Below are 13,985 nucleotides of genomic sequence, written 5' to 3' on the forward strand. Positions count from 1 at the left end.
CAGAACAGTTGAAACAGGAGCAGCAGCACAACCAGGTGGACTGGGGACAGCAAGGAGTCTTCAGGCCAGGTAGTCCTGAGGCATGGTCCCAGGGCTCAGGTCCTCCGGGAGGGGAGGGAGGGATAGGGAAAGAAAAATAATTAGAGGAAGCATACTTAAATTCACACAGGACACCGGATAAAACAAGAGAATTACACCATAACAGACTGACCCTAGCCCCCCGATACATAAATGATTGTGTGTGGGAAAGAGTGACAGAGATAAGGGTGTAGAGACTTGGGGGATGGTAATAGACAGAGAGAGAGAGACAGAGAGTAGAGCGTGTTAGTGCGTAAGCTACGAGATCCACAGAGAGAAAACGAGAGAGAGGGGAGAGCACTGGAGACCGAAACAGGGACTGAGGATAGCAGCTAATCGACTGAGTGAGAGTGAAGACACAGTTCTCCACAGGTCTTTTACCTTCTTATCCATCACTGGAGAGTGAAAACAAGAGAACGGAGGAGAGGAGTTTTTTTCTCTTTCTGTTTTCCCTCTCAATCTCCATCAGTGACTTGAACAGGCTGACTGGGATGGGACTCTGACAGTGCTCAGCTACCTGGATGCGGTGAGTCTCTCTTCTCTTATGCTTCCAGGAAAATACTAGAAGTACAGTATATTGCAGTTACATTATGTATATACACTATAGCCACATTTATACCTGGTTCTAACATGCACCATTTGTCCTGATCTTGTCTTCATTCTGATTGTGCCCACATTTTTTGACAGGTGTAGATTATTAAAACACACACTGTGAACTGTTTTTGATCAGATCTTACAAGTGAAAACTGGAACAATCAGGACAAGATCAGGACAACATAAGGATGAAGGATGCTCAATGTACGGAGGGAGGATTTAAATACGGTTTGGTACTTTTATTACTATGATGCTTTAACAGTCAACAATTGTAAGATGTTTCTGTATGGTTATAGTAGAATTATACAGAGAACTGTCAATATGATGCAATGATAGTCAGCACATAAAAGGCAGATGCATGCATTAACATATTCCTGTGCAAACACAAACCCGCAAGTGACGCAAACACCAAGCTGTCACGTCATATTATGTCATATCATGACCTTGACAGCTGGAAAAGGTATAGAAAAACACTATGATTTCCACTACTGTCTGTCTGTCATATTCTGCGTTGTTCTTTGAAATCCCTTTCATTCAACATCCAAACCACTCAGTTAACGTTGTTTTAATATTACAAAACATGAGCATGCGTTTTCTGTGATTTATCTTAATGATAGATTTTTTTTAGGGAAAAAATGTGGCTGGTCAAACTTTGAAGTGACTGGTAAAATTTGGACATCCACGAGCCCTTGCGGCTGGTGGAACAAAAAGTTAATTTCTCACCCTGATCTAGTTACACCAGACAAAAGGAAACAGTTAATTCGCTTTTCTGTAGCTGTCAATACAGTTTAATATATGATTATTCCAGATGACAACAATGTTGTTGACGATGCTGACAGTAACACCTGCACAGACAAACTAAATGCAAATGATGGTCATTTGGTTTGTTCATTAGGACTGAAATAATTAGGTAATGAGAACAATCCCCCACATGTTCTTGTCCCTACAATAAACCTTTCATAACATAGACAAACATTATCAGAAAAACAGAAAGTTCATAGCATGTGCTATTCTCATCTGCAAAAAAAAATCCATGATCGATCAATCAAATAAATACGTAAATGATGACATGTCGTCAGCCTCTCCGGTGCACATGACATCATGATAAATGGATGTACCAATACCCATCACATGTGAATGGTCAAGGCTAGTGTTGCTGCATTACCCAGACACGGGAACCGAATCAGACACTCAACCAATCAGAAGACTGTTGACAGAGAAGTGGTCATGCCTATTTCACATATGGAGTGGTCTTTTCATGTTATCGTGTCCCTGCTTTGATGCTAGTTATGGACTGGGCCAAGGAGCAAATTGTTTATTTATTTGAATAATGAATTACTCAAAATCCTGTGCCTTCCAAGTGATTGTGGACAATCTACACATCGTCAGAAGGATGCTTTCAAAAAGGGAAGAGAAGAGAGCGAGAGAGTGTGTGAGAGAGAGAGAGAGTGAGAGAGAGCGGGGGGAGGGGGCAAAAGGTAAAAAAATACTCTATGCGTCTCTTTCGTTGAATACTTATCTGTATTCTCATTCCTCATATACTATGCACTATCTAATTTACTCACAGCTAAGTGGATCCTTTCATTTGGATGTACGCTCTTTAGGCTGCTTAAATGCCCCTTTTCAACTGAACCAGAAGTATACAATTTTAAGGTAATTGATCAATTGATGCCTCACAGTTATTGATTGATTAGATGCACGGTGCAATACTAGCTCACTCAACAACAGAGGAGCTGTCCCCATTGTATAACATGGTGGGGGTTACTTATTTCCGTAGGCACATCCTTGATTTGATGAACACTAGCAGGCACAATCCAAAAAGGACTGTCCACATCATAGCTAATGATCACGCAGACATTATGTAGCCTATAGTAGCTCTGTGGGTGGTTGATTATACTAATGATTGCGGACGCAGTTCCAAGACTAAGACTGAACCTGCATGGGTTCTGATAGTGAGCCTGGAAATGGAAAAGTTATGGTCCATGGACTGTGTAATATGATTATGAGACTGATGATGTACACCACGTATACCTGTGGTAAGTGATAGTGAGTTTGTGGTCTGTAAACATGAAACAATATGGCTACTGATGATTTACTGTTAGCATCTATGTCTATAATAATAATGTCTATATTATTATGTCTGATTCAGTGTCCATGGAAATTGGAATTGGTTTATGACAGAACTGTAGTTTGTAACGTATGGCTGTTTGTGTTTGGTTTCCGTGACATTACCGTGACTCTATAGTGTATGATACTGAGTTTGAGCTCTGTGACATTAGAGTGAGTCTACGGAAGTCTGTGGTATTTGATACTGTGTGGGTAGTTTGATATGGTGCGAGCGTCGTCAGTGAGAAGCTGAATCAGTGACAGTAATATATATGGGTCTGTGAAAGGGTCTGTGAAAGAGCCTGACTGGGTAACGGTGTACAGGACATTGTAGATAGACAGCAGCTCAAACAGCAAGAAAGACTCAAGCTACAGTATCTTACTTCTGACAGTGTCCTAGAAAAATCCATGGTGTCGTGCACATAGATATGTTTGTTTTTTTAAATATTTTTTGAAATATTTTTTTACTTTATTTACACAGTTATGAAATGCTCTGATCAGAGACCTGTATAGCTACATCTATCTTGAAGGTACCTTTCTCAGACCATCAACTTGACAGTGTATAGCTTCTCTATTTGCCTAACTACAGTACATAATATGTGGTTGGTTAGCAAGGTCATGTTTGACATCAAATGAAGGTGCCGCTGCACCAAAATATGAAATGAATTAAGGGGCATTTCATTCATTCTACAGCACATCTAGTTAACTTATCTTCTGACTAACGTGATTATGGAATCAGAACATCCTGTACTGGAAAATGTACAGCCCAAAAGGATTTAAAAGTAATTTCCGTATGTAATGTAATTGAAGACAGCGAGGAATTTGGATTGATCTTGGTGGTCCAAGATTTTGCCAAAATTGTCCACAACATTTCTCACAATTCAATCAAGAATTCAGTTATATTTCAATTACACTATAGTAATGATTAATACCACAAAATAACGTATTGAAAAAGATACTTTGCGTTTATACACGTTGAGTCTTGCAAATGAACCACCTACCTGCATGTCATGTGACAACTCTTCCCCGTGGATGGGGATGTGCTCCAGACCAATAAGAACAATGAGAGTTAAGATAATAGGATTAAGCCAATACTTCACTGTGAGAGAGACCAGTTCTACTTCAAAGACTATGTCTCATGTTGTCATGTTGTGTGTCTGTCTCCATTCAAGACTTCAATTGTAACTTGCCTATTAGAATAAAAGCATGTATAACAGGAAGGAGGACAACGTGTGCTCTCCGGCTCTCTTTCATTGTCTTCTTAGCGCTTGTCATTCGACGGCGGGATGAAGGAGAGAATGCAATTTCCTTGTCAAGACCCTGATAGCCAACCAGCAGCACAAAGGATGCATGCACGTGCACAGACATGCACTTCTAAACACACACACACACACACACACACACACACACACACACACACACACACACACACACACACACACACACACACACACACGCGCGCGCAAACAGACTTTTATGAAATAATACAATGTCAGAGAGGCTTTCACACGCCACATATTTCTCTCTTTCTGATTGCTCTATAAAGACATCAGAGGATAGTGTTTACATCGATTCCACTTCCTTAAAACGCTGTAGAGAGAGTACCGGACACAGTAACCCTCTAAAAAGTAATTCATAAAACTTATGTACAAGTAAGCAAAGTGTTTTTTGGGGGACTTTGGGAATGTGACTGAAAAAGTGCCTCAGGCCTTGAAATTATTATTTTGTTTTAAACTGATTGAATATATATAAGGGGATATCGGTGAACAAATGTTGTGGTCAAGGCTACGCCGGCACCAGTGCAGTGAGTGGAGTTTACTCAGGTGTTCAAAAGTGCATATCAGACCGAGAGCCTAACGCTTACTAGGTAGTTCTTTATGAGTTTGTCACAGGTGTAGCCGTGTTGAATCGACCAAAACGCAGCCGGGATGTGGATACTCATCTTTCTATTTATTTTGAATAAAGCATACACAGGAAAACAATAAACAAGAACAACTAGTGACAGTCTCACAGGCTATACATTCACTAGCAGTGCGAAATATACAACAACCCACAAAAACCAGGTGACAAACACACTCCTAATATATGACTCCCAATCAGGAACAACGATAACCAGCTGTCCCTGATCGGGAGCCACACAGACCAACATAGAAACAGAAATACTAGACAAACACATACCCAGTACTTCTGCCACGTCCTGACCACAATACTAAACAACTACTCCCTCTGCTGGTCAGGACGTGACAGAGTTTTAGTTTAGAAAACAATCTCTCCTCAGAAGTGACAGTTACATTGATGGTAAGAACAGCTTGATTGCCGCAACAACATCAGGGAAACTGGGAAGAAGAGATTCAAATACAACAGTTCTGCAACATCTTCAATTGAGCCTCTCATTCTCCTTAATTGGCGGCATCAACATATTACAGAAAGAGAATAACTGTATAGGAAGCTCTTGGGATAGGTTGTCTGGATACTGGACAGACAATAAATTGGCAGATGCAAACCGATTATCATCTTTAGCGGGGGGGAGATGAACTACGACCTTGCGGGGGTCCAGAGAAACTGCGTTACGCCAGTGGCCTGACTGAGCTTTTATTTAGTATTTAATATAATTATTCTTATTATAATATTCATTTTTTTACCTATTTTTCTCCCCAATTTCATGGTATCCAATTGGTAGTTACAGTCTTGTCTCATCGCTGCAACTCCCGTACGGACTCGGGGGGAAACACCATACACCTGGCGACCGTGTCAGCGTGCACTGCGCCTGACCCGACTCGAACCCAGAACCTCTAGTGGCACAGCCAGCCTTAGACCACCACGCCACTCGGGAGGCTGAGCTTTTTTCCTATATTGAATCATAGCACTTTTCTGTGTTGTGAAATGCAGATATTGTGTAAGAGATGAGAAAAGGCCCTAGGCTCACAGAGTACCATAAGCCAGTGGAACCAGGCAGCGTGTACAAATGAAGGTCCCTTTATATAGTTATTTTCTCCCCACAGTTCGTTTTCCCACTACTTTGTAATCTGCCCACCTGATTATAACAAAATACGGGGAACGTTTATGAAGGAGCAATTTCGTACCTATTACTATGATGTGGCTAGAAGCCAATTTGGTCCTAAATTGAGTAGTTTGAGAAAAAAAATGAGGGGGAAAAAATCATTAAAGCAGGAGATAGGACCTTCTGTAGCATTCATTTTCCAAAGCAAATAGAATTATGCAGGACGTGAAAGGAAATAATCTTTTAGAGCTGCTATAGAGGTATGGTAATGAACAAGTGTGTTTGTGTGTGTGTGTGTGTGTGTGTGTGTGTGTGTGTGTGTGTGTGTGTTTTTGTGTTACATGATGGTCACACAACTCATTTAGCATTTCAAAAGCACTATAGACATGACTAACGATGTACTGCTCATTGAAAGATCAACATTGACTTTGACGGTATTGGTATATTTGTATAATCTGTGCTGTGCTTTGACCAGCTAGCCATTACCAAATCCTGCACTGCCTTTCGGATAGTTTATGATAATACAATGTCCATTCAGGAACATAAAACACCATTACATTGCTGTCAACTTCAAAGGTGGTCATTTTAGCACACTCCGATGGACACACAATCAGAGATTAGTGCTACTGAGTGATTCTACTGCCTGTCTCCTGTGAGTCGAGGTGGATTGAACTTCCAATTTCAGGAGCAGCGTCGCTCTGCTTTGATGCACAGAGGGAGAGAGAGAGAAAGGAAAGAACGAGACGTAGGAAATAGGGAGAGAAATTGAGTGTTGGAGAAATAGAGGAACAGGGAGACAGATGGAATAGCAGGGGAAGAGAGATGAGGTGAGAGAGGAGTGATGGAGAAAGAAATAGTGGGGTGAGCAAGGCAAAGAGAGAGAGAAAGAGAGAGAGAGAGAGAGAGAGAGAGAGAGAGAGAGAGAAAGAGAGAGAAAGAGAGAGAAAGAGAGAAAGAGAAAGAGAAAGAGAAAGAGAAAGAGAGAGAGAGAGAGAGAGAGAGAGAGAGAGAGAGAGAGAGAGAGAGAGAGAGAGAGAGAAATTCAAATATGCAATGGTTGTAATGTAATGTATAGTAGTGATAAGGTAGTAGACGTATGACTTTGTGTCGACCCCAGTGTAGTGTGAGAGTCTCTGAGCTATATTTGTCATCAGTAATAGTGTTGAAGCCCTTGTCTAACTGTGGCCCTCTACTATCGTGTCTCAGAGCTGGGGTTTAATTCACTTTGGGTTCTACAGCATGTGAGATATTGTCCAGCTGGGACCTGATGCTGTTACTTTCTTGCTCTCATTCGCTCTCTCAGCCTTCCTCTTTCCCTCATGAAAAAACATCCTTTGCATATCATTCTGTCCTGCTGTTTCTCTCTCTTGCTTGCTTTCTCTCGCTCAGCCTTTCTCTCTCTGCCCTCTCCCTCATGCATTTACACCATTTGCATGTGTCTTTCTCCTGCTGTTTTTATGTCGCGCTCTCACCCTCTCTCTATTGCTCTCTGTGTGTTTCACTCGCTCACTTTCTTTCTCTCTCTCGCTCTCTCTCGCTCTCTCTCTCTCTGTCTTCTATCATTGCTCGACAGAGGCTTCTTATCCTCTCTTCTCCAGCTGTCTGTCTCCCTGACTCTCTCCTCTCCTACATTCATCAACATCTGTCTTGCTGAGTGTTCAGAGAACAAGCTCTCTTAGCTTTTGAGCGCTTGACGTCAGTCTTCCCCTTCAAAGCCCTACATACACCCTTAGAAAAAATACACTCTGGTGCTACATACACTCTAGTGCTATCTGGAACCAAAAAGGGTTCATCAGCCGTCCCCATAGGAGAACCCTTTGGAGAACCCCTTTTGGATCCAGGTAGAACTCTTTTGGTTCCAGGTAGAATCCTTTTTACACAGAGGGTTCTACATGGAACCCAAAATAGTTCTACTTGAAACCAAAAAGGGTTCTATCTGGAAACGAAAATGGGTTCTCCAATGAGGACAGCCGCAGAACCCTTTTGTAACCCTTTTTTCGAATAGAGTAGAGCCTCTATTGCTAATCCAAGATCTCGTCCTCAAGAGGCGGCGAGGTCAGAGGAAATTAGTGACTCATATTAGTGACTTAATTATTTCACGTCCTGTTTTAGTTAACCTATATCTATACTTCCTCCCAGACAGTTCATCATGTTCTACCTCTCCGCTGTGGGTACAAGATCAGTTTGCCCTCCCCAAATCCTAACCTTAACTATTAGTTAAAAATAACATACTAATTTGAAATCAGTCTAGGGGCAACTTCACCCTATACCTTCAGCTCGACCCTGTTAAGCATGCTCGACAGTCTAGCACCACATTGAGTAGATATCATCACCGGTGACAAATTGGCACCATGACTCAGGCAATATGGGAGGGAAGAAGGTGACACTAAAAGAAACAATCAATTATTTGAGACAGTTGGTGATAGAGATCAGCAATATAACAAGCCCCAGTGTTTATGCTCTCTTCTTATCTGTACTGTTCCTTCTCTCCCTGCCACTCACACAGGCACTAGACAGTCATAAATAGGTAGACACCTATACACACACACACATGCACGGATGAACACGCACAAACACACACACACACACACACACACACACACACACACACACACACACACACACACACACACATATATACAAAATGCAGTGTCACACGCAGTCTCTCACACACACACAGCAGATGTACAGTGAGTATACCAAATATTAGGCACATCTTCCTAATATTGAGTTGCACCCCTTACTTTGGATGTCGTTTGGTGGACCATTCTTGACACGCTGTTGAGTGTGAAAAACCCAGCAGCATTGCAGTTCTTGACACAAACTGATGCGCCTGGCACCTACTACCATACCCCGTTCAAAAGCACTTAGATCTTACACAATCCATGTCTCAATTGTATCAAGGCTTAAACATCCTTCTTTAACCTGTCTCCTCCCCTTCATCTACACCGACTGACATCAATAAGGGATCATAGCTTTCATCTGGATTCACCTGGTCAGTCTGTCATGGAAAGAGCCGGTGTTCCTAATGTTTTGTATACTCAGTGTATATTTCATGTTTAGCTTCAGCTTTAAAGCCGCAACAGGTGACACCACCACAATATCCATGCGGTTCATGCTCCTTGACATATCAGACACTTTGTTCGCACATTTCGTAGTGCAATCTCACCGCTTTACTTTCGGTATTCTGTGGTATTCTGTGGTATTCTGTGTCTACTAAAAGTCATATTTATCTATATTTATTTATTCTACTCACAGTGCTTTCAGTTGACTTTTAGATGAACCATGATTGCCCCCTCCCCTTACTACCGTAATAGAGGAAAACTGGCCTTCAAACAGCGTTTCATTTTCCAGCCACGAATGCAATTAGCTTCCTGCTTTCTATAGACTGGGCCCGTTTTTTGATGTTCTGTTGGTTGGAGAGTGGAGGGGAGGGATGGAAAGGGGGATGGAGAGAGAAGGAGGCGGAGAGGGTGTTTGTTCAGTCCATATTCCCATATTTTTCTCCTTGTCTTGTTTAGACAGCCGTGAACATCTCAACTGTTCTGTTTTTGCCTTTCTTTTTTCCCTTAGATGTTTGCTCATTGTAAGAAAGTAAATAAGTGTCAAAGGTGTCTCTCTGCCTTTCGCATTCGGTTGTAATTGGACAAGGAGAGCAGTGACCTTGCATAGGTTCACTCACACACTCACATACTAACAAGCCAGGCTATACATGTGGCAGATGTATTTTCCCCTCATACCATTTCTGCTGGAACCTTTTTCATTTTGTACAAGCACAACAGTGAATTTTTCGAATGTCATGTTGGTGTGACATCTGGGGAATACGGAGGCGAAATGGAATTGTAGTTTCTGTTCCGTTCAGGTGCAGAGGGACCGCAACGCCTCAGTACTTAATCCTAAGCTATCGAAGGAAAAGACTTGTCTTTAAAATAATCACAAACTGCAAGCAAAACATGAATGAAAAGAACAAACAATGCCATTAATTGCTATTGGCACGTGATAGCTGCCTCTTATGAAAACTCAGAGTTCTTAGAGCCAGAGCTCTTCTGATGTTTTGTTTGGAGTTCCTTTAGAGAATAAACAAGTGATTGCTCTTTTGTGTTTTCTTACAGGCATCCTGGAGCCAACTCAAAGAAAATGGGAGTGTAACCTATCCCGGGGAAGAGCTCATATCAAAGCCAGGAATTGTCATGTACTTGTTCAGCCGGGGTGTAGCAACTGAATGACCACCCGTGAGAACCCTCTCCCCTCTATCACCACAGAAACAGAAACATGGAATGGTGAAAGTGTAGAATTCCCCACAGCACTTCTTACCAAAGACCACTCCTGAAGAGTATGCCATTCGACCAGCTGGGATAAACCAGACAGAACAGGGCAACTCCCAACCACTTCAGGTCCAATTCCTTCCAATAGCACATTCTAATCAAGAAAAATGAATGTTCTCCCTTGGCGAGGTTCCTTGTGTTTGAATGAGACCCAGAAACCTCGCCCTGATTTAAATTGAATAAAAAGAACCACCTGCAAACAGATGGGTAATAAGATGTGAGTTTATTTGTGAATGAATATGGAATGTTACACATTTGGCTGCAAATAATTAATCCGTGGATGAGGGCGTTTCAGCCTAAGGACACAAATTGCTTCAATTGCTTCAGTCAGTGGAGAGTAAAAACTACCAAGGCTGGGCTTTATAATGAGAAATCCATGAGAAACAGAGCAACATGAGAACTCAAGGATTTAGTTTAGGTTAACCCCCTCTATGTTGCATGTGGACCGTGAGATTGGAGAATAACACTTTACAGACATTGCATTCTCTCCTGTCTCTTCAGAGCTGCACCTCTACAAAAATGAGGATCTCTCATGCTCCCACTGCTCCTTCATCACTCCTTTTTGATCCATTTATCAAAGGAATATAACGGAAGTCAATGGCACTTTAGCGATTAACACCAGAAAATCAGCAAAAAGCAGAAGTGAACTTTAGGGTTCCATAGTGAGAAAAATTCTGTTCTATCCATTCTTTTTGAACCAATTATGAAAGGAGTTTAACAGAGATCCATGATACATTACACTAAAGCAACACTTTGGTGTTAACAGAGAGCCAGCTAAGAGCATTGAGAAGAGTACTATATTCTATAATGGGACAGAGACTCACATCAGTAGGTATGGCAGACTGGACTGAATAGGAAAACATACACACGAAGTCACATCTTAGTTCCAAGGGGCCTAGGAGAGGCAAAAACTGAGGTAAACTGGTAAAATGGAAAACATGGCCACCAACTGGACTGGTGACTACCCAGAATACCCCACCGGCCTACCCTACAACTCCAGCCTAGACTATGAGGACTACGACCAGGAACTTGATGCCAGTAAGATCATCATCCCCTCCATCTACGCACTGGTCTGCTGTGTGGGTCTTACAGGCAATGCCATGGTCATCTATGTCATCCTCAAATACGCCAAGATGAAAACTGCCACCAATATTTATATATTAAATCTGGCAATTGCAGATGAACTGTTTATGTTGAGTGTTCCGTTCTTGGCGACATCGGCGGCTGTACGTCATTGGCCGTTTGGCTCGCTCATGTGCCGTCTGGTGTTGAGCGTGGACGGTATCAACATGTTTACATCTATCTTCTGTCTGACGGTGTTGAGCGTGGACCGATATGTGGCCGTGGTTCACCCTATCAAGGCTGCCCGCTATCGCCGTCCCACCGTGGCAAAGGTGGTCAATGTCTGCGTGTGGGGCCTCTCGCTCCTCGTCATCCTCCCCATCATCATCTTTGCTGACACGGTCCCGGCGCAGGACGGTGGCGTGGACTGCAACTTCCTGTGGCCTGAGGCTGCATGGTCAGTGGCATTCGTGGTGTACACCTTCCTGCTCGGCTTCCTGCTTCCTGTAGGTGCTATCTGCCTCTGCTACTGCCTGATGGTGGCGCGCATGCGTGCAGTCGGGCTCAAAGCCGGTTGGCTGCAGCGAAGGCGCTCGGAGAAAAAGATCACGCGGATGGTGTTGTGCATCGTGGCGGTCTTCGTGCTCTGCTGGATGCCCTTCTACATCGTCCAGCTGGTCAGCGTGTTCTACCGCCCCCCGGACGCTATGGTCACCCAGCTCTTTGTCATCCTGAGTTACGCCAACAGCGGCGCCAACCCCATCCTCTACGGCTTCGTGTCCGATAACTTCCGGCGGTCGTTCCAGAGGATTGTGTGTTTCCGTTGGTTGGAGTCTGGGCTGGATGGAGAACAGGTGGACTACCGTGCCGTAGCTCTGAAGAGACAGGCCACCAATGGACAAAAAGACTTCCCTAAGGAATGTCTGGCATCTGATATGGTGTTCCGGAATGGGACATGCACGTCACGCACTACTACACTGTGACTGGAACCAATAGTTGTAGAGGATAAAATACAATGCCACACGGTGAATGATGGGATAGCAACGTATGACAATGAATAACGCCACACATGAACACTGAGTGAGGCCAGTGGTTGATTAGGATGACACATCTTTGAAAATCAAGTAGATGTTCACATACTGTCTGCTGCTCTGAAGTGTGACAATTATATGGGCTTTGTTTTTCCCACTGGATAAAGAGCATTATTTAACTGTGTAGCACAAGAGAATGTATGCGCAAAATAGAGATGTTAGATGTCAGTGTGATGGTTGACTGACTACAAGTCAAGTGACGTTTCTCATACTGAGGTGGTGCAGCTATGGCAAGTTTAGAATTTTGACGTGGTCTTTTACCTGGAGTTTAGAGCACATGTGTTTGTTTGACCTATGTCCTTCTGTCTGTAAACCTATTTATTGTACTGTATATGCTATATATGTAATTATGTATTTATTTATTTGGGGTTGGATGATCAGCCGAAACTGCCTATGCTTAAGTACATGGGTAATAATTGGATAATTGGCAGAATCATACATTTGCCACAGAGGTCAAGTCTGAATCGTAGGGGTTGTAAAGCATTCATGCCCAACGTTTTGTTGAGTCCTGCTGTGTTCTCTCTGTTGCTTTCATTTGCTCAAACACATTCATACATGCAGCCCAAAGGGACAACTGTAAATAGCCAAGCTGAAATAAATGTTTTAATTTGGAAGTGTAGTGATCATGTTTGGAAAAGAACAGTTGGTTCACTGATGGTTTTGACATTCAAACTCTGGTCGGTAGCACAGGAAAAAATACATTTTTTTTTCGAAAGGAGCTGCAGTCAGTCAGCCTAGAAAGCAGTTGTGATCATTTTTCACATGGGCTTCGTGAGGCAGAATGCTCCTCTGACACACACACACACACACACACACACACACACACACACACACACACACACACACACACACACACACACACACACACACAGCCTCTGACAGACACTCACAGATGGTGTCGCCCACAACTCAGCAGCAAGATAACATTCCTACTGACACAACACAGGTATGGGGTAGAAAGAAGTGAAAAATGCCTGTTCCACATTATACAGTGATTGTGAATACTGAATTGGCCACAGGGGCAAATGAAGGCATGCAACGCCTGTCGTCACAGACCGTTCTATGATTATAATGGATAACAGGCTTGAGGCTTAAATGATCCCATATTATCTGTCCAATCGATTTGCCTCACATCGCTTATGGAACGATATCACCGTGGAGATGGCACAATGAATTAATGAGACTCTGTCTGGCTATTAACCCTGCAAGGTACGGACCACAGGTCGACCTGGCCAATCAGGAAGCTAACTCCACGTTAACGCTATCTCCTCCCTCCAACAGGTAACATCACTGTATCTAATCTAGTTTAGCCATGACAGCAGAGCAGAGCCTCGTCCTCACGTCCTCACGCATTTTGGTAGGCCGTCATTTTAAATAAAGACTTAGTTCTTATGTTGACTTGCCTAGTTAAATAAAGGTTAAATAAAAATGAGCACACACACACTTTAAATTCAATGAGAGCAGCTTTGATTCAATGAGAGCGGCTTTGATTCAATGAGAGCAGCTTTATTTGGATCGACTGTAAATGAAGTGGCTCAGTGTTTGGGACAAGCACCGCAGCGACTCTTCATCTGTGTGTTCTGTCATAATAAGACCCTACAAAATTCTCTGCGTCATGCTTTTGACAATATTACACAGGGGTTTTGACTAGGGCCTGGAGTTTTTCCAAGCCATGTGACCTGACTAGGAAAAACTTCTGGTCGTTAAGTCATAACTTGACCTAGAGCT

General features: G+C 42.8%; 1 protein-coding gene and 1 long non-coding RNA gene across 2 annotated transcripts; both read left to right on the plus strand.

Moving 5' to 3' along the window:
- The first annotated feature begins 255 nt into the window (after positions 1-255).
- LOC115193409 (uncharacterized) lies at positions 256-10,159 on the plus strand. Its single transcript, XR_003878164.1, has 3 exons — positions 256-604; positions 809-900; positions 9,892-10,159. It is a non-coding gene; the product is annotated as an uncharacterized LOC115193409 (long non-coding RNA).
- A 657-nt stretch (positions 10,160-10,816) lies between these two features.
- LOC115193410 (somatostatin receptor type 1-like) lies at positions 10,817-13,043 on the plus strand. Its single transcript, XM_029752117.1, has one exon. It carries the CDS (start codon positions 11,034-11,036, stop codon positions 12,147-12,149), a length of 1,116 nt encoding a protein of 371 aa, XP_029607977.1. The 5' UTR covers positions 10,817-11,033; the 3' UTR covers positions 12,150-13,043.
- The last annotated feature ends 942 nt before the right edge of the window (positions 13,044-13,985 follow it).

This window comes from Salmo trutta, chromosome 5, assembly GCF_901001165.1.
Source record: "Salmo trutta chromosome 5, fSalTru1.1, whole genome shotgun sequence".
Lineage (NCBI taxonomy): Eukaryota > Metazoa > Chordata > Actinopteri > Salmoniformes > Salmonidae > Salmo > Salmo trutta.

Bases quoted from the DNA above. Each gene is read 5' to 3' on its own strand.
- LOC115193410 (XM_029752117.1), top strand. From the start codon at position 11,034: ATGGAAAACATGGCCACCAACTGGACTGGTGACTACCCAGAATACCCC.